Source organism: Cheilinus undulatus, linkage group 9 (genome assembly GCF_018320785.1).
Source record: "Cheilinus undulatus linkage group 9, ASM1832078v1, whole genome shotgun sequence".
NCBI lineage: Eukaryota > Metazoa > Chordata > Actinopteri > Labriformes > Labridae > Cheilinus > Cheilinus undulatus.
In genome coordinates, this window is record NC_054873.1 from 34,067,509 (window position 1) to 34,088,082 (window position 20,574).

Below are 20,574 nucleotides of genomic sequence, written 5' to 3' on the forward strand. Positions count from 1 at the left end.
ACTGCAGTCCTGTAGTTTTAGGAATCTTTTATTAAACAATAACTGAATTACAGTGTTAGATGTGTGATCATGACCGCAGTGAACTAAACATGATAACTGTCCAGCACTGACGTGTCTGTAAGAGGAATGCTGCTTGGCACAAACGTACAGCTCCCTCTGTAGGTTTCTGTCTGAATGAGTACAGATCTAGAGATGTCTGTCACTCCAGCCTTGCAGGCATACCATAGATTCAGTACTGTTGGTCTGTTTAAATAGATCCAGTAAATGGAAGATTATCCTGCCAGTGCTGTTGAAACAGTTGATTGTACAAATTGCAAAAAGAGGATCTCTGCCCCTCGTTTATACAGCTGCTTAGTTCTCAAGTCCGACCCAGGAGTTCAACTTTACCATCTCTCCTCAGCTCTTTGTATCTGTTAAAGGTCAAAAATGCTTTGAAGGTTTTCTATAAACGCTATAGAGGTAGACTTGGTATGGGGTCAGTGAAACAACACACAGCATGCTTGAAATAGTAGGCCCTGATAGCCACCTTATGTGCGCATCCAGTCCCCGACCAAAATAACAACAAAGAATCTATGCCTGATCACACGGTGCTCTTCAGCATGTTTACAGGCACAGTAAAGTCGAACTACAGTTTTGGCTCAGTAAGGTCATTTATTTGGACGACTGTCCCTGTCCCAGCACCGTGGAGGATCAGTTTATTGGGGGAAGTATGTCAGGCTCCTTGATGGTGGGTGATGATAGGTGACAAACAGCCCTCTTTCATGGATCTTTTTCCAGCTGACCTGTTATGTCACTTAAAAAAACGAAGGCTGAAACAGCAGAAATTCTGTCTACAAGAATGCTTGGTTCTTGCTCTAGCCCCTGACATGGTGACACCTTTGTCTTTTTTTCTTCTTGGCTGTCTTCTACACATTTATACTGTTTGACTTTATTGTCCAAGTATGCATGAATGGTGAAGCAAGCACATGCCTATGCAGGTCTGTTTGGGGCAGAGTGAGATGTATACATGGAAGAGTTCATTCACCCCAACATCACGTCTTACACATGGATAATCTTGAGAATAGGAGGCTCACCCTGAGCCGCTTGTCTCTTGGCCAAAATTGACAGAAAAATGATAAATAGAGAGCCATGTTTACCTTGTTTTAGCAGACGTGTTTGTCCACATTGATAAGATAAAAAATTTTTCACAGGGAAGATGAACACTACTATAACACCTCTGTTTTGTACTTAAGATACAAAAGTGCTTAAATGAGGGCTTAAAATAAAAGTCCTGTAAGGGATTTATGTGACATAACCAGGTGGACACCCCCATGGTTAAAAAATGAAGCCAACACAGAAGTGTAAAAAAACTGCAGTTCCTGGAGTGTCAGCTTGAAGCTGGCTGCAGAAACACTGGATGTCCCATAAAAAAACCCATGTTAAGATGATCATTTTTATTTCAGAAATACATATTTTACAGCCCAGTTTCAAAAAAATGATTTTGGTCAGACTAGTTAAAATGAGAATATTGATTCACACATTATATGGGGCATTGCTACAAGCATAACTAGAAGTTGGCACAATGTAGTATTTTGTTGGAGGTTTAAGGCCTCCTTCAGTTTGTCTCAAAAGTCCCCCTTTAGCAACCAAGTGGCTGATGCCTCTCAGGCTTCATCCAAAAATTTCTACAGTCTATGGGAGAAAGCATTGTACAGAATGGTTTTTATTCTGAATTTTCCTTGCTCAGTTATACAGTGAATCAAGCAACGTGGAGATAAATTATTTAGGTAAACTTCTAAAGAAAGACAGCACTGTGACAGCAGGGAGACACAGCCAACAGGCAGCATACATTCACTCAGTCTGAAAGGAACTGTTAGTAAGATTTCAGTCAGACTTACAGTGCTTAACAAATTTATTAGACCACCTGTCATATTTGTCTCAGAGACCATCCAGCATCATTAAGTGCTTTAATGCGAACTCTTTCATTTTCAGTGAGCTTTCGACGTTTTATCATTTTGAACAGGAATGAAGAATTTCAAACTGAATTCAACTTTTTATTCCCAAATTTGAGTCGCCTTACTGGGCTTCTCTGAGAAGTCAGAAATGAATCAAGGATAACACTCAACCACTAAAACTCATTTTTCTGTTCAGGAATGCAGGTAAATAACTATAATTTGACATATTAATCTAGAAATAATAATGTGCTTTACTATTTTTTCAGTTTTTTATAAATTAGTAAATTTGAAAATTCATGGATAACAACCATAATTCTATTTCAGCATTAAAAATATCATTTGGGTTAAAGAGCTTCTACATATTGGTGTATTAACCATTGCAGAAACATTAAAAATGATTTTGGTAATTACCAATGCTGTTAATTTAGGGCAGCTGTGGCATAAACCTTACTTTGGGTGGCTGTCTAATAAATTTGTTAAGCACTGTACATGTTTATTTGTATTTAAAAATGACCTTTCACCATGGAAATGTACTGTGTGTTCAGTGCTTCTCAGTTTTGTTTGTAAAAGTTGCATCATACCCTTCGTTGTTAATGAATGCAGTGCCACTGATTGTCTGTGTTTTTTCCAGGACTTCCTGTACGTGTTCCCCACCCCAATCCAGGCTGCCCGGGCAGGTAATGCCATCCATGCTATCATGCTGTACAGGAGAAAACTGGACAGAGCCCAGATCAAGCCAGTAAGTATTAAGCTCCTCTGTCTCCCTGTAGGAAATGATTTTATAGAGATTGGTTAATCTGCAGTCATTATGCAAACTTTGATAGGACTTGCATTCAGACGTGTTATCATACGTCTGTAAATGCTTAACTCTCTTAATGATTTATTGAATAATAGTTTTTATCTCAGTCGGTTTCTCTTTTATGTTTACAATGAATCTGTCTCCACCTGTTCTTGTAGACTCTTCAGTAGGTTTGTTATTAACGATCTAACCAGTGAATTATAGATATTTGATAATGTCCTTAGCAGTCTATTAAACTCTGGAATGAGCCATGCACTGCGCTTTCTGCTTGCTTCGTTGGAAGAATTGTTGTGATAACTGCCAAATCCCAAGCCTCGTATTGAGGCTTAGTGAATAGGGCTTAATAAATGCTGATTTTACTGACACCCTGTAGTGTCATCTCTTTCCCGCACCTCCTTCAGTCCTTCTCTTTTACCAACCTGCATGATGCTTTAGTGCAAATTCTTTTTACAATCCTGACATACAGTCTACAGCAACAAGTACACATTTATCTATTCCATAAACTCATAAATATTGGTAAACATTTATACAAATTCCAATGCATGAGCTCTCTGTGTTAGACTCACACTCAGTTGTCTTTGTTTTACTGTTTTGTCCCTTCGCTGTGTCGGATGCTGCGTTAGATTTACTTGCTGGCAAACAAGGTTCCTCTGTGCTCGGCTCAATGGGAGCGGATGTTTAACACCACCCGCATCCCTGGTTTGGAGACAGGTAAGAGGAGGGCACACCTCTGTGGTGCCCTCTGATCCCCTACCCTGTGACCCTTGCTATTGCCATGGCAAAAGCCACTGGAAACCCTGACTACAGACTCACTGTCAACAGCACAGCCCTGAAACAAACTCTGTTTAGTATTATCTAAGTATCTATTTGGGCAACATGAAACTTTAATATAGTTAGTTTTAAGACATTAATATATTTTTTTACTTGAACTATCAGGGCTTTGTTAGTGGCAATGAGATGGCAGACCACTGGTTTCTGGACCCTGCTCATGTCTCCTCCTCTGGCAGCCCTCTGAGGTCCCTTCTGCTCCTTCAGACTGCTTATCAAACCAATCCTCATCGCTCCCTCTCCTCTCCATCCATGCTCGTGTCCCTGTAGGAGTGTCTGCTGCTGCTCTCTCGGGATTTTAGTGAATTAGTTTGTCATCTCTTTGTGTTTGACTCTCCCCTTTTGCTTTTCAGCTCATGCTCCTACACACTATTCCCATGTGCTCAGCCCAATACGAGCGTATGTTCAACACCACTCGTGTCCCAGGTGTAGACACAGGTAGAGTCTTTAGCAGTGCCGCCTCCTCCACACTACTCCTACTGTACTTCTCCTTGGGACAATGGTCCATGTGTTTGACAAAGAGATAATCTGACCTCCATGTAGAAGTAATGCATGTGTGCTGGTCTGTGCACATTCAAGGACTAATTTGCATGCGAGTCAAAGTTAGTGTTGCTAAGTTTGACCAGGGTATAGTGATAATGTAGGGCCTGAAATACTTAAGGAGTGCTATGTTGGCCTTAAAACGAAAAAAAATGAAGGAATGTGTTTGGTATCTTTGCCATGCTGTTGGGCAAATAACAAAATACTAATATAGTCAAGCTGCTTATTTTGGAGATCAGTTTAAGCCACATCTTGTTACAGCATGGTATTAACTGGTGAACTTCAGCCATTGGAGAGCTTGTATGGTATGTGCAGTGCCTTTTAGAAGTATTTATCCCCTTTGATGTTTTTCTTTCTCACTATTTTATAAATCAATCATCGCCAATATAATTTGGCTTTTTTGAGAAAAAGATGACAAAGGAGCTTTTTAATGTTAAAGTAAAAACAGATTTCTACAAAGAATCGTCAATTAAACAAAAATACATTATGTATAAAAGGTAATTGCATAAACATTTACTCTTCAAGTCAGTATTTAGTAGATGCAGCTTTGGCTGTATTCACAGCACTGAGTCTGTGTGGATAGGATTCAGTGAAGCTTGTACACCTGGACACTGCAATTTTACTCCATTCCTTTTCTCAAAACGTCTGGGCTTTGATTCGGCCACTACAGAAAATTCACCTTGTTGTCTTTAAACCATTGTTCTCCAAGATTTTTGTATATTTTGCCACATTCATTTTACCCTCTACTTTTTAAGCCTTCCAGGGCCAAGTCCTGGGAAGCATCTCCACAGCATGATGCTGCCACCACTGCACTTCACAGTAGGGATGGTGTGTTTGTGGTGATGTGCAGTGTTATTTGTCATGTCTGATGGCCAAAAAGCACAATTTTGGTCTCATCAGACCAAAGAACTTTCTTCCATGGACTTGACAATGGAGTCTCCCACATACCTTTTGGTGGACTGTAGTTGAGGTTTGATCTGAGTTTTCTTTCTCTTTACCAGTCTCCCATAAAGCATTGACTGATGAAAAGCACGGGCAAAAGTTGTTGTATACAGAGTCTCTCCCATCTCCACTGCTGGAGCTTGTAACTCCTTCAGAGCAGTCATAGATAGACTGGTGGCCTCTCTCACTAGTCTCCTTCTTGCACAGTCACTCAGTTTGTGAGGACGACCTGATCCAGGCAGATTTACGCATGAGCCATATTCCTTGAGGACAGATTTAATTGATTTAATGGGGATGTTCAGTGACTTGGAAATTTTTTGTATCCATCCCCTGACTTATAATTTTGAATAACCTTTTCTCTTAGTCGCTTGGATTGTTCTTTTGTCTCCATGGTGTAATGGTAGCCAGGAATACTGATAAACCAGTCACGTGTCCTTATATTACAATCACTTGAGACACATTCACTCTACCCAGCTGATCCCCATGTCATTTATTTTGAGACTTCTAGCACACATTGGCTAGACCTCTGTTGAATAAGGTCAGTCACTTTAATGGGGGTGAATATTTATGCAGTCACTTATTTTGCCTTATATATTTTAAAGTGACTTGACTTTTTACAAACCTGTTTTCACTTTGACATTGAGGAGTTTTTTATGTTTTTGTTGTTTTTGTCCAAAAAGCCAAATTATATTGACTAAGATTGATTTATAAAATCAATAAAAGGGAAAACATCCAAGGGGATGAATACTTTTTATAGGCAACGTATATGCATGAAAACATGTTTAAGTGTTGAAACCAAGCAGCAGGAGCTTGAGCTGTGAAGATATAATGCTTCAGAAATAAGAAACTTGAAGCTCTGACAGACTGTGTTTAATCTCCTGCTGTAGAGGACAGAGGGGAATTGAGACTAATTATAGAATTAATGAAGAGTAGTCAGGTTCGCTGTTCTTTTTCCTATTACTTTCTTAAGATGAAGTAAGAAGGAAAGAAGGGATACTTGTACAGGGATGTGGAAATGTCATAAGACATACAGTATGAGTTTGAGTTAATATCATCATGATGGTAGAAAGTGAATTTAGGGACAGGAAGATATGTTTCTTAATATTGTTAACAGGAAAAGGGAGTGTCAGTTTAAAGTTTAAGCTTCAGTATCAAGTAGTGTGTATTTTATAGTTTTATTTCCCAATCCATTTGATTGAATGCAAGGTTGTCAGTGGTCAGATCTCATACTGACATTATTGGAGGTCTCCTTACTGTACGACTAAAACAGTATGCTAAGTTTTACCTGGATGTGACGTTGCTGTTGTTTTCTGGGATTTTGCTAGTGTAAGTATCCTATCCTTTGTCTTGTCTGTATTAGGGACAATGTTTGTTTGAACACTGAACATTACCAAAACAATGTCAAGACGTATCAAAGAGAACTTTGTGTTTGAATCATTTTTTTCTTTGTTGCATAGTGTTGTTCAAACAAACATTGCCTCAGTCCATTGTATTCATAACCACTTCCTGATCCCAAATTACTTTCTCTTTTCATCTCACTCCCCTGCATTTCCCATTTCAAGCTGCTTTAGATTCGAACTGGATAGTCCCTCCCATCCCATGATACAGTTCCACTTTATATTCAGTGTTTTAGCCCTTCGAATAACTGTAATTTTTTAAGAAGATGGATGTTCACAAAATAAAACAGCCATCCCTGGATGTTGTGGATTTGATATTTTATCACTGGGACCAAGAATGGGTGGCTAACACTTCTACTGTTCCCAGAGTTGAAATACTGTGACATCCACAACTTATTTTAAGCTACAGAAAATATACATTAACAACAAAGCATCTTTCTATACACTAAGATCGTGTTTCTGTATCTTTTTTTTTTCCTTTCCTCACTGTTGGTTCTTGTCTCCCAGATGTAGTTCAGCACATGAATGAGAGCAAACACATAGCTGTGTACCACAAGGGACGCTTCTTCAAAGTGTGGATGTTTTATGACGGGCGGCTGCTGTTGCCTAGGGAGATAGAGCAGCAGATGGAGAGGATCTTGGCTGACAAATCAGAACCTTTGCCAGGCGAGGAGAAACTAGCCGCTCTGACTGCAGGGGAAAGGTGGGTTTCTTTACAGAGCTAGCTGCAGTATTGCTAAGTCCACAACTGACAGTATGTACCTTTACAGCATAGGAAGTAAAGAGGGGTTGAAAGTGGATGAGCACTTTCTGTTAAGGTCATTCTGTGAGTTTAATTTTTATTCTGCAAAACAGTATTACAGTGTTCATATACTGGATACTTGAGGCCTTGTCTTTATGTCTTTTACATTTGTAACTGAGGAGTAGCACACTGACATGGCAGCAGTAGGTGAAGATTTTTCATCTGGTAATAATACACTACAGGTTCTCTTTCTCTCTGCTCTACAAAGCATGCTAAATCATCAAACATTTCCACTGCCGGTCATTCTTTTGCTATTTAATTTTACCCCAACAACTTACTGATGTAGTGTAACATTTGATTATATATTAAACAAGAGATGTATTCTTTTTTTCAAATATAGATATTTAGTAATGAACAGAAAGTCATATCTTTTGGTTAAATGTACGTAATGGAAAATGTGCTTTTTAATTGTAAGTCAAACCAAACTTCATATGCCTTTTTGAGTGTTACAGTAAGCTCTCTGGAACACAAAATTTTAAAAATGGACCCAATTTTATTCAGCTTCTACTTAAAGTTTCTAATTTAACAACACGTTTGTAGGGTGGTTCATTAAGACAGTCCTGACAAAGTGCTCAATAAAACCTCAAAACTCATACTCCTCAAATGCAAAAAAGTTATCTAGCTGTAGTTTAGAGCTAAAATTTTAAACCAGAGAGCAGTGCTTCCCAAAGTGTGGGCTGAGGCCCTCTGGGGTACCCTGGAGTTACTGCAGGTATAGGTAATTCTAATAAACAAAAACATTAACCTAATTTTAAAAACTGAAATAATGTTTTAAATGATAAAACGATAATTTTAAGTTCCAGAATCACATAAATTCATCCAGAAAATTTAACCTTTGTGTCAACTTTCGCCATTTATTTTGTCTGATGAACATAACCGGTTTCATGGTTTAACTCGTATTGGATTAACTGGTGACACTGCTGATTATTCTACTATGACACATCAAGATTATGAGACATGTTCAATGCCTTTGGAGACATTTAAGTTTGTAGAAAAGCTTCTTTTAGGTCATAGAGTACATTTAAAGAAAAGAATATAAGAAAAGAAAATATTGATAACCTTGCAGATGCCAGCTAAAACATGATAAATGCTAGGGGTGTGTTAACTGTACTTTGTGACTCTGCAAATGCTTTCCTTTTATTGGTAAAGTCTCTAAAAAGTAGTTCTCTCTATATGGAGTAAAATTATGCAGGTAAATACTTTCTTTCTCATATTCTGGTTGAATGAGGGTTCTGGTAGCCCAAGAAGATTTTCAGGTTTCACTCCAGGCCAAGTCATACTTAAGTTACAGGCTCCCTTAGAGCACACTATAATTTACGGAATAAGGATCAATCAAAAGAAAAACTTCTGTTAATGTAGTTCTGTCGGTTATGATTAAAACTGCACAAATCTATTTATGTATAGCCTGCTAATATATTCACTGTCAGTATCAGTATAAATTGTCAATTCTGCTCATATATTTGACTTTTTAATTTTTATCTGCTGGTACCAATATCACGCTGATAATATTGTGCAACCTGACAGTCTCCTCTTTAAAGCTTAAAGATAAACAGGGCAACTTACACAATAACACAGATCTGGTTAAGTTATACAGCAAAGCCAGCAACGTCAACTTAATAGTGGATTGAGAGTATTTTTACACCTCTGTTTACTACATGACCCATTAAATGGGTTAGCATGGGAGAATCAAATCTGATAGTAAAACTTTGAGCAGTTTTAACATGGTCATATTTGGGGCACAGAGCAGTTAAATATATTTTTTAAAAATGTATTGTAATATGTATTAACAGTTTTAGTCATAAATCAGCTGACAGATGTGGTGGAGACTGAAAAGCTAAAGTTGACATCATAACCTTGATGATGTTTTGGTCAGGTGCTATCGCTGAGTAAGAGGACATAAATGTTGTGAAAATAGAGAAGGGTGTGCCTGCCCTCCTATCCTCTGGTCACACTGAGGAGAAACTTGTGTGCATTTTTCAAAATGGGGCTTCTTTCTATCTTTACTGATTATGAAAATCTGTCTTGTAAAATTTTACAGGACTCCATGGGCCAAAGCTCGTGAGGCCTACTTCAGCCGTGGTAAGAACAAGCAGGCTCTGGACGCCATCGAGAAGGCTGCCTTCTTTGTGACCCTCGATGACACGGAACAGCGCTTTGAAGAGTCCAACCCAGTCAAGTCTCTGGACAGTTACGCCAAGTCTCTGCTCCATGGAAAGTGCCATGACAGGTAATGCTGAGAACCCTTATTGATGTTATAGTTATATTTTCCAAAAAGATGGACTTTTTTATATGAATATGAATTTCCTTAAAGCATTTTCTTTTTTTGTTTTCTTTCAGGTGGTTTGATAAATCCTTTAATCTGATAGTCTTTAAGAACGGCACCATGGGACTGAACGCAGAGCACTCCTGGGCAGATGCCCCGATCATTGGCCATCTATGGGAGGCATGTTTCTTTAGTTTTTAATCAAATTTGATTTGTAATTATTGCATTTAAACCAAACTGTTGATTATTAATTAAGATAAATACATCATTGTCAACACTGTGTACATCTGTCTGTTTTACCATCTAAGGCAGGGGTGTCAAACTCATTTTGGGTCAGGAGTTGGATTTGCGGAGAGAGACACAGAGAGAGGGAGAGAGGGAGAGGGGCCTGGGATCCACGCATAAATTTGATGCCTTTCAGCGCTGCACCAAGACTAAAAATGCCGACCTCTGATGTCATAGGACAGCCTGTGTCCAGATTAGGATTAAATGTTTCGTTATAAAGAATCTGTTTTATCGTTTTGAGAGGATTTTTTACCATTTGATGAGACCTGTAGTTAAATATTCTGTGCTATAAACAATGTCCTGTTTAAACGTAAGTGATCAAGACCATAATTGCACTTCTTGTTGACAAGCAAATTTAGTTGATATTGGTTTGGTATCACACATTTTTGTAATGAGGGATTAAATCAAGCTGGAGATTAAGCTGCATCACTCACCAGAACAGATACGATGTCTGCGTTTGTGGCTCATGGACAGTTACGCAGGGAAAGTCTTTGCTGTCCTGAGTGCAGCTTCAATCCCCCACAGGGAGAAATGTTTGGTTTTACAATGCAAAAACCTCTGACATTCATTAAGGCCCGAGGAAGGAAACAGGAAAACTGAGGTGCAGACAGGACCGGACTCTATGAGAGCGAGGTGCAGCTGTGCATGGTGGTTAGGCTCTTCATTTTAATCGATAAATAAATAAATAAAAAGACAAAATAAATCCTTCTCCTTCAGTCTAAAAAATTATGCATTCTGTATCAGCGTCTCTTTTGGACAGCGTGTTTGCGGAGCTAAGATGAAGCAGGTGCGCTGCTGTGCATCTTTTTTATGTTCCTCTTTGCTATAAAGCATGGGTCTCAAGCTAATTTAGGGTAGGGGGCCGGATTTGCTCCAATGACATGTCCTGCAGGCCGGACAATTTTTTAGCAACATCTGCGTGTTGCTATGTAAATATGTACCATATTAACTCATTTATTGCATCGTATTATGATATTTCGTTTTTATATTATAGTTAGATCATGAAAAATGAGTGAAAATTTGTTTTTCAAACACCTAAGTTAGTAAATATTGAAAATTAATATTTAAAAAAAAGTCCGTCTTTTTCCTCAAGTTTGACACCTCTGATCTAAGGGAATAAGATGGAAAGAAAAATGTGAAATGTTCAGAATGACAGGGTGATTGACCTTAAGGCTTTATCACAAAATGTGAAATCAGTATTTATATCTTATCCTCTGTTCTACTGAGTTAGTTCTGCTAAATCCAGATTCTGCATTGCAGCATGTCCTGTCCATGGACCCTGTTAAGCTGGGATACACAGAGGATGGTCACTGCAATGGGACGCCCCACCCCAACCTGCCAGGTCCTCAGAGGCTACAGTGGGAGATCCCCGCTGAGGTAAGGGCTGGGTTGTGTTCAAGAAGAATCAGCTTTTTTTTTTTTTTTGCAGGTTTTTCTGAGCACGGATAAAATGGTGGTTTTAGCTGTCTTAGATAGGTTCACTTAGAGAAAGAGGGAAAAGCTGGTAGTCAACAGTAGTTGGGAAATGCAATAATGATTTAAGTGTTGTATTGGTTGCACACATCACATAGATGATATCTAAAATGCTACAATGTACAGTCACTGATCACTTAGCCCTCTGAGGCCGACGTTGTTGTATACTACAAGAAAAGGCAAAGCTAGAAAAAGTTAAATAAAATTTTGGACCGCAAATCATAGCCAAGTACTGTTTTTTCCTCTGGAAGCCCTCTGTGTTGCTGATGCTATCCATGCCTTCAAAGCCCTTATGGGGGCTTTTCTGGCCAGCCCAGAGCTTGGGTGACTTCCTGGTCAGGTCTTTAAAGGTTAAATCCATGCCAGTAACTCCAATATTGAATGCCTTTTTTATCCATTTTTGAATCCATTTTTTAGATTGTTTCTGCAACTGTCCTCCATATTGTGTGTTTTGAATCCAACAATGCATTGTGACTGGGCTGTGACAACCAATGGCAGGCTGTTCCGTTCTTGAATCTTATTTTTCTTTTCAACTGAGAATCTATACTCTGAGGAGATGACCTTAATAGCTCATAATGGAGAGAAAAAGAGACAGAAAGCCTGTGATGTGGCCCGCTGTGTCACTGCAGACAGGAACTGCTGCAAATAAAGCCAACATAGAACATAAATATGTAAATATGTTTGTGCAAAAATAGTCTTAGTCACTATTGTTTAATGTGTGTCACACGATAAAAGTCTGCAGCACACATATTCTCAAAACCCAGGTTGTCCTGCAGAAAAGGATGTTTCGAGCTTGACTGTGCACCACAAGGTTCATGTTTTACAAGTTTTTTAAGACAAAAAGTGTAGATAAGACACAAAGTTTAAGAAATAGCTAAGGGTTCAGAGCGTTACCAAGTTGTACCTACTCAACGATGTTTTCCCACTCTTCACATATCATGGTATTGCATGAAATAACTATCATCTATCATCACATCTAGAATTCACCTCTAAATCAGTAATATAGAAGAAGACTGGCCAAAGTTGAGCAGGCTCAAAATCGGCTAATTGCAGTCCTCAGCCAGTCCATCTTGAACATGCCGTGGTTGCTGGTGCCAGACGGTCTGGTCTTTGTTTTTGTACTTGTCTGACGTGATTTGCTGATTAGATATTTGCATTAAAGTCTAGTTGAACCAGTGACCAGTGAGTGCATATGCACCATGATTGGCTAAAACAGTGATACTCAACCCATGGCTCTCGAGCCGCATGTGGCTCTTAAGTGACCAGTTGCGGCTCGTACTTAAAACAAAAAACCTAAACTTAAAAACCTTTATGAAGGTAAACACTGTCATCAGTAAAGATTCATGTTGGTCACATCAATAATTCTGTTACCCACACAAAGAAGGCAGGCTTTAACTTCCAAATTTAAATGTTTATTATTTTAAATCCATATATTATTACCGTCGGATGTGTCGACGGAGGAGCGTGTGTAAGAGAAGAGAGCAGAGGAAGTCTGCGGGGTTGCGTCTCTTCAGTAAGCTCATTCATTGAAGTGTGCCGTCTTGTGTTCAAATTGAAGCTTCCCCATTTCCTTGTTTTAACTTTTTCTCTAGCCACTTCCTGCCAATGCTCTCTCACACCCATATTTTATGACAATTATGCCAATGCGTGTCATCATCAACAAGCATAACCCACACAGATCACTTGTAGAGATAACATGATATTTAATATCTAGTGAAAGTTGTCCAAACGTGGGTATTTTATTTGATCTTTAATGCACAAATGATTATAAATATTGTCAAAAGAGCAGAAATATAAAACCAAAGCTCCAAAAATTAGGCAGGGTGAAATGATGTGTCTGGAGAGCTGCAGGTGTGAGGCAGGGCTGGTTTTAGTCATGTGGAGGCCCAGGGCAAAGGCCAATATGACGCCCCTCCCCCTCTAACTAAAGAATTAATAATGAGTGGAAAAAATGTGAAAGCATCTATTATATGTTGATAAAGCCACAGAACTATAGTAAATGCCCCAGTGTGAGATGTAAAAACCCAAAAAGCCAACCATCATTCATCAGCTCTTTGAAAAGCATCTCATAGTTCAAACTCAGCAAACTCTAATATCTTTAAAAAAAAAAATCTTTAGGCCAGGTGGAACTTTTATAACCCTGGTGTTGGGCCAAAGAACGGTGTCTCCAAAATGACCACTTTTCAGGGAATGAAAAAAATGTATCTTTGACATTTTCTATTGCTTCAAAATTGGTGAAAACCACCGACAGATATAAAGGGTGACCAATAGCACTGATTTATAAAAACAAATTAAAATCATGAAAAATTGAGATACAAGGTTTTAGCCTGGTGCCAGTGATAAATAAAATGAATATTTGCTCATTATCAGTGACATATTGTTTCTTCTGACACTATTCAGACATTTGCATCCCATTTAACCTCATAATTATCCACCAATTCACTGTTTAATTTCATTTCAACTACAGATTAACTCATGTGTTATTTACCTTGTATTTCTGGTTTGGATTGTGGATTGTTTTGCTTAAGTATTTTTTAGACAATGTGGCTCTTTGGTAGAATAAGTACTACTGGGCTAAAACTTAATTTGATATTCATAGTCATTGGCCTCCCTCTGCTGGTAACGGTAAGTATGTACACCATTGCTTGTATTTTCTAACAGAGAAAGCTTTGGATGTTGAATATTTCTAATAGGAGTACTGATGCCGCTGATATACTGTACTAGTTTGATTTTTGAGCTCCCTTAGGGAGGATACTTTTTATAAATCACTTATCAGCAATGCCAGGCTGCATATGCTTATTCTAACATCTGACTCGATCTCTCCCTTTAGTGCCAGGAGGAAATTGAGAGCTGTCTGACAGTGGCCAGGACTCTGGCTGATGATGTGGACTCTCATATTTTCCCCTTCAGTGACTTTGGGAAGGGTCTGATTAAGAAGTGCCGCACCAGTCCTGATGCCTTCATCCAGATCGCCCTCCAGTTGGCCCATTACAGGGTACTGCAGACATCTCACTGGTTTATGCCATAACCTTAATGCCTTTTTATTTGTCATTCTGTGATTTTCATGGCTCCTGTTTAATAAGCAATATGGTCATGCTGCACTCCTTTTTAATGCCAGCAGAGGGCGCTCACTGCTTGTCAGCCAACATAACTAAAGACTGTTGATGAACGATGCACTTCAAACAGCATCAAGCTTTGGTTTAAAGCCTTACTTAAATGACAAATAAGCAGCTTATCTATGTCACTAGCGACAGTACACTTAAACAGCACATATAGAGAGAATTTTAATCAAACATCTTTATTAGATATACATAATATTTAGGCATATTGGTTCATATCTTTGGAGAAATCATTCATATTGCTTCCTTTAAAACATATTTCACGGTGTTTTCTCATTATCAGTGTTTCAAAAAGGTTTTTAGTTAATTAAAATTTGTCTTTTTTATTTAATTATGTTTTCTTGCTGACTAACCATCTCTTAACAGGACAAAGGAAAGTTCTGCCTGACGTACGAAGCCTCCATGACCCGGTTGTTCCGTGAGGGCCGAACAGAAACTGTGCGCTCCTGCACCATGGAGACGTGTGCCTTTGTCCGCTCCATGATCAGAGATGAAACAGTAAGGCTGAAAAGCATCAACACAATATGATTTAAGTCCCAAGCTAAGTCCTTCATTGTTAACCTGTTGTTAATCGTGTCTCTTCAGAGAGAGGAGCGTCTGAAGTTGCTCAAACAGGCAGCGGAAAAGCACCAAAACATGTACCGCCTGGCAATGACAGGACAGGGCATCGATCGTCACCTTTTCTGCCTCTACGTGGTTTCCAAATACCTGGGAGAAGACTCAGCCTTCCTCAAGGAGGTACGAGATGCTGTTGGAAGTTGCTGTTAGACTTTTTCTCTGAAAGTCCCTCCTGATGTGCTGTTTTCTATCTGGTGTGACATAAGTTGTACTTTCCAAACAAAATGGCTATGGTCCAGGTGCATCTGCTCACTTGTTCATATCCCGATAAAGGCATGGCTTCCAACACTGAAGGGGTTTTCAAAGACTCAAAACACCGATCAAAGTTTAAAAGACATACTAATTCAATTTTATTTTTTTTCAGTTTTATATGAAGACCATACTTATATTTACTATCTTATTACAAAATGTATCTTAATCGGAAATTAGCACCTGCCATACGTGAGTGTCTTTGTTCAGCATTGAGCTATTGAGCATTGAATTTGCTCAGCCTACCAACCACAGTGGCCAGTAAATAAAAATGGCATAAGGATGGTATTTGTCACAAAAAATAATGTAAATTGTATCCTAGTCTTCTACTGGCCAGGAAGGCCCGCTCTATGACCAAAAATATCTACTTTATCCTTGTGAGCAAGAACAGGTGCTGGTTTTTACCAGGGCTGACACCTTCTAGTCAGTTGGTGGATTGGTTGGTTGAAGATCTCTTTTGTTGGCCAGTTGCATGCACAGAAGTAAGAAATGGTGAGAGTGCATAGCTGAGTGAATGACAGAGTGAGAGAAGCATGCAGGTAGAGAGAGGTGCCCCAAGTGACTATTTTCTGAATCTTTCACAATTGTTGCGCTCTGAGTAACTTAGAAACAAGACGATTTTGACTCAAAACAAAGATGCAGGACATTTGTATTAAAGTGGTGCTGTGAGTGGCAATGCTTTGCCCCTTGTCATAGCCAACACCCGCAGCGTGCTTAATTCACTAGTCGGATTGTTGTATTAAGTCCCTTTATCACTGTATTAAAATGTATGTGTCTGTTACAGACAGGGAGCAGAAAAGAGAAAAGATGATGTCTCCTACTCTTCAAGGCCCAAACTGGGGGCATTTTTCACTTCACTTCAGTAAATAAATACTGCATGCTGTCTAATATATGTAAATGACACTGCACAGGCTGGAACAAGTGAGCCTGTCAATAGTTGTCATTATAAATTAACAGAACTCCCCCAGTGTACTCAAAGTTTGCTGCATAGTCCAAAAAATTAAGTAGCTGTTTCATACTGCGAAATTACGTCACTGACTAGTTGATTGTTTGACTTTACTGCGGTTTCCAGGCCTTTTTTTGAAAATCAGTAACAGTTCCATCAGATGAAAATGCTTTATTATAAACCATATTTATTTGTTGTTATTGCACTTGGTTTGAAAAAAATGTTTCTAAACTGCCTGTTGTTAGCAGTATATGAATTTGGATATGCAAATATCTACTGTTGGTTGTTGAAAACTTGATTTAACCATAATGGCATCATTGACTTGTCAAAGTAGACTTGACTGGTCGCCAACTTTAACAATTCTCAAATGATGAACCCCCCACTGGCTACAGGATGAAAAAAAAATCACCTGCACATTAATCTTGCAGGGGGGCAAAAAAAAAGTTGGTGTTTTTTTTTTTTTTTGGTGTTTGAAGGCCTTTAATGATATACAACTTTGCATGATGCTGGCAGTGATACTAAAGTGACTCGGAAAACGGTGGTTGGCTGGTAGATTTTTGACAGCGTTGGCCACAGTGGCAGGCCAACACTGATAATCAAACTAACACGCATTTTCTTAGGCTGTGGACTGTTCACTTTGACTGAAATATGTTATATGCTCTCATGTGTAGGTCCTGTCTGAACCTTGGAGGCTGTCCACCAGCCAGACACCTCTGCAGCAGCTTGAACTGTTTGATCTGGTGAAACATCCTGAATATGTGTCCTCTGGAGGCGGATTTGGCCCTGTAAGTTACTCACCATATTTCATTGTATTGTATGACTGCAATTTAAAAAAATCTATACCTTTTATTAGGAAAAGAAACCACCTCACAAATACTTCAGAAATACTCACTTTTATTGGAACTAATTTGAAAGTACTGAGACTCATGTGGACATTGCAACTCCAACTCTCCCTTTTGTATCGTTAAGGTTGCGGATGATGGTTATGGTGTCTCTTACATCATTGTTGGTGAGAACCTCATCAATTTCCACATCTCCAGCAAGCATTCAAGCCCAGAAACTGTAAGTTCATTACTTTTAAATTGACATCCTATGCTGCCATTCCTTTGTGAAAGGATGTTTTAAAATCTTTGTTTTCCACCTTTGTTTTTTATCAGGATTCCCACCGTTTTGGCGGCAACATCAGACAGGCCATGCTGGACATGCTGGAGCTCTTCCAGCTCAACAAGAAAACCAACTAAAATGCTAGAAGTTGTTTGTAGAAAAACATATATTCTTCCCGAAGCTTGTACAGAATCAAATGTTGGATTTGGGGTTATTTTAAGTTAACTGTCTGGAAATAAGTACGATTGAGAGGTATTTGGAACCATTTCTGTCTGTGTGTGTGTGTGAGGCGTTTTTGTGTACTGTATGTATAGGCAAGGTGAGATTCAGGTGGTGTTAGGTACAGGTAGTGCACAGATCAAAGTTTTTATTTCCAGAACTGTACGCACCAGTGCCTTAGAGACCACAAATGTAAAATAAAAAAGGGCAGAAAGGGAGGAAGAAAAGTAGAGCTGCTGTAGTCTGAGATCAGCTCTGTTTTGACATTTCAGCTGAAGGAGAGTGAAGTAGCATCATCCAATATTTGAATCACATTTTAAGTTGAGAGATGGTGCAATATTTCTACTAGTTTTTGTCCTAGTGTTGAAAATCCTTTGGATAATTTCAAGTTTTCTTCTTAATGGCAGCACCTGAGTCACATGGATCTGGCCAAAGGAGCAAGTCAATGTCAAATATCGTTAAAAGGCGCATGTTGCTTTGTGTCCCATTATTTCACATGATGTAGTTTAAGTAGCTTGATATGCAAAGCTGAACAGTGATCCTCTACTGACAGATGCAAAAAGTAGATCTTTACTGAGAGGAATTACTGTCAGCGTGGATACCAGCTCAAAAGGTAGGGAGCTATTGCTATCATCTAATCAAAGGACACTCATTTCTTTTTTACTCAAGCTTGCAGCTTGTGTTTTTTTTAGCTGCAATGTTTCATGAGGTAGTGGCATGGGAAGATCATGTTCATGTGTGCATATGTTTTTTGTTTTTTCTTCCATTCTCAGGTTTTATTAACTTAGCCTAATATTCTGGGAGTTCTGGCTAGAGCATTTGAAGGAAATACTTACAATGCAGTACAATATGACCACGATAGGTAGTGTAACAAGTTTGCTGTGGAGGTGAAGGATCGACAAGACAGTGTGTGTCTGAGGTGAATCTCACAAACCGACAGTGACTTGTTTTTTTTTTTTTTTTCCAGCTCCTTGTGTTAAAAAGGGGGGTTAACTGTACTTTTAACTCTGTCTTGCACTCCATTACTGGCCCTTTAGTTCAAAAATAAAATACCTAACTATTATGGTAGCCTTTTGTCAAATCAACATGGATGTAAACTAATGAGCTAATTGTAAAGTCGTCAGTAAAATGGTGTTGCAGCTGTAAAGATGAAAAGCAGAATCGCCTAACAGCTCGTAATGTCTCAGTACAGTAGGATATCATTGTTTCTGTTGGGTTCATGTTAGGAAGTGCAGATATACACAGGCTGTCATGTTGTTGGAATGCATTTCTGTTATGTATATGTTGTCAGTTCGTATTATTTATTTTCTTTTAGGTTTTACTTAATTCACAAAACAGAAAAATGCAGAATGATCAGCACTAAGTTAAAGCATTGTGAATTGAAGAATAAGAAACAACGAAATGCTTCCTTTTATTTAAAACATGACAGTTCTATTATCCCAGACTTCACCAGTACATTGTAGTTGTACGACTTTTTATCTCAATAGACCTCATGTTTACGATGCTGCATGGTTTTTGAAGATTAAGCTGTATATGTTTGCCTTTAATTTAAAGATGTGTAAAAAGACAAGCAGCTGATATACCAAAACATGTTTTAACAATAAAGTGAATGTCTGACAGCTGTATCACATCTGTGTGTCTGCTTCCTTTTAAATGTTAACAAGACAAAACACGGATGTACACATGAACATATGCTAACAGTTTCCAAATTTATTCTTAATTTTTGTCCCAAAGCATTTTTGATTCTCAGGTTTCTGCCACTATTACAAATATTAATTTTGTTTTAGAGCATCTCTGAGTATCAGCTGATGAGTTGGGCAGGTCAAGCTGGATGAAATTGTAAGGACTTGAAAATATTGGATAAACATGCTGAAAACGATCAGCTTCACAGCATTTTAACTGGATTTTTAATCCATGTAGATCAGGGGTGTCCAAACTTTTATTTACTGAGGACCGCATACGAAAATATGCAAGGATGGAGAGGCCACTTTCGTATACCTCACCTTAAAGACAATACAGTTAGTAGAAACCAATCTTATGATGGTTAAGATATGCTTAGTTATTGGGTATGCTTAAATGGCTAGATAATGGCTGACAAGGCAAATAGACAATTTTTTAAATGATTTTAGGGAGGCCAATCAAGCAGTTACAAAATAAATAGGTGGTTGTCTCTGGTTCAGTACCAATCAACTACGGCTGTGTAGGATAGCCCTGCTCCGGGCACCTGGGCAAAAGGCAGAAGTTAATCAGTTAAAAGTAGCCATCCTTTGGGTACTGTTAATTTCAGAACCAAACCTGATACTCATCTATCGTATCATTTGTGGATTAAGATTTCAATTTAGATAGAAGTGGTAGAACGACATGCTGCCGTTCCTCAGTTACACCACTAGCATGGCTAACAGTTGCTACTTGCTGGCCTCATTTTTAGCATTTAGCAGGTGTTTAGCTATCACGACCCATCTTCTTTAACCATGAGCTCAGTGAATCAAACCATCTCCTTCCTCGAGAACCAATGAGGCTTTAGGCCTTTCCTGTCAAGCACAAAGGTCATGTACTTCACACTGTCATAATGGTTTAGCGCCTGCTTATTTTGGATGCCTGACCCTCAGCTGCATCACAGGGTTGGCTTGCAGTCATAGCTATGTTTACAGGTTTTTCTTGGGATGAAAATGTTCAAACGTCTTGAAATCAGTCCGGTGTGAAATTAGTTCTTTCCTTTCTAGAGTGTTTATGTAATCGAGAGGAAGTCGTAGCTTGCCATGTGGGCAGGTGTTTCAGCTCAGTTGGGCAGCACCCAGGAGCAAGATCTGCTTTTGCGGGTGTTAGAAAGTCCCCATGCTGGTGCTGCTCGGGGGGTATTCAGCTAATAAGTTCAATTAAACAGGAAGACGTTTAAAGGCATGGTGGAGGTGACAAATATCCAAGGAGGGATCTCTAGTTATCTCTCTCTCTCACACATAGACTTCCACAATGGTACGCTCGCCCTGATGTCACCCTGCCCGTGGCTTCCGATAGCAGGCTAGCATTTCAAGACTGCATTCCTGAGGCCTGCTTAC

General features: G+C 38.9%; 1 protein-coding gene across 3 annotated transcripts in view; it reads left to right on the forward strand.

The window, feature by feature from the left end:
* cpt1ab (carnitine palmitoyltransferase 1Ab (liver)) overlaps positions 1–19,143 on the forward strand; it is a 34,653-nt gene extending 15,510 nt beyond the window's left edge. For 2 of the 3 annotated variants that reach the window (XM_041795120.1, XM_041795119.1), the window contains 12 exons: positions 2,566–2,673; positions 3,357–3,444; positions 6,948–7,143; positions 9,281–9,469; positions 9,580–9,685; positions 11,051–11,167; positions 14,094–14,258; positions 14,749–14,880; positions 14,968–15,120; positions 16,867–16,980; positions 17,165–17,257; positions 17,353–19,143. In XM_041795120.1, the coding sequence (XP_041651054.1) occupies positions 2,566–2,673; positions 3,357–3,444; positions 6,948–7,143; positions 9,281–9,469; positions 9,580–9,685; positions 11,051–11,167; positions 14,094–14,258; positions 14,749–14,880; positions 14,968–15,120; positions 16,867–16,980; positions 17,165–17,257; positions 17,353–17,436 (1,545 nt within the window). In that variant the 3' untranslated portion in view covers positions 17,437–19,143. Of the gene's footprint in view, positions 1–2,565; positions 2,674–3,356; positions 3,445–3,914; positions 4,000–6,947; positions 7,144–9,280; positions 9,470–9,579; positions 9,686–11,050; positions 11,168–14,093; positions 14,259–14,748; positions 14,881–14,967; positions 15,121–16,866; positions 16,981–17,164; positions 17,258–17,352 lie in introns of all 3 variants that reach the window. The other variant, XM_041795121.1, reaches the window with a different exon arrangement.
* The last annotated feature ends 1,431 nt before the right edge of the window (positions 19,144–20,574 follow it).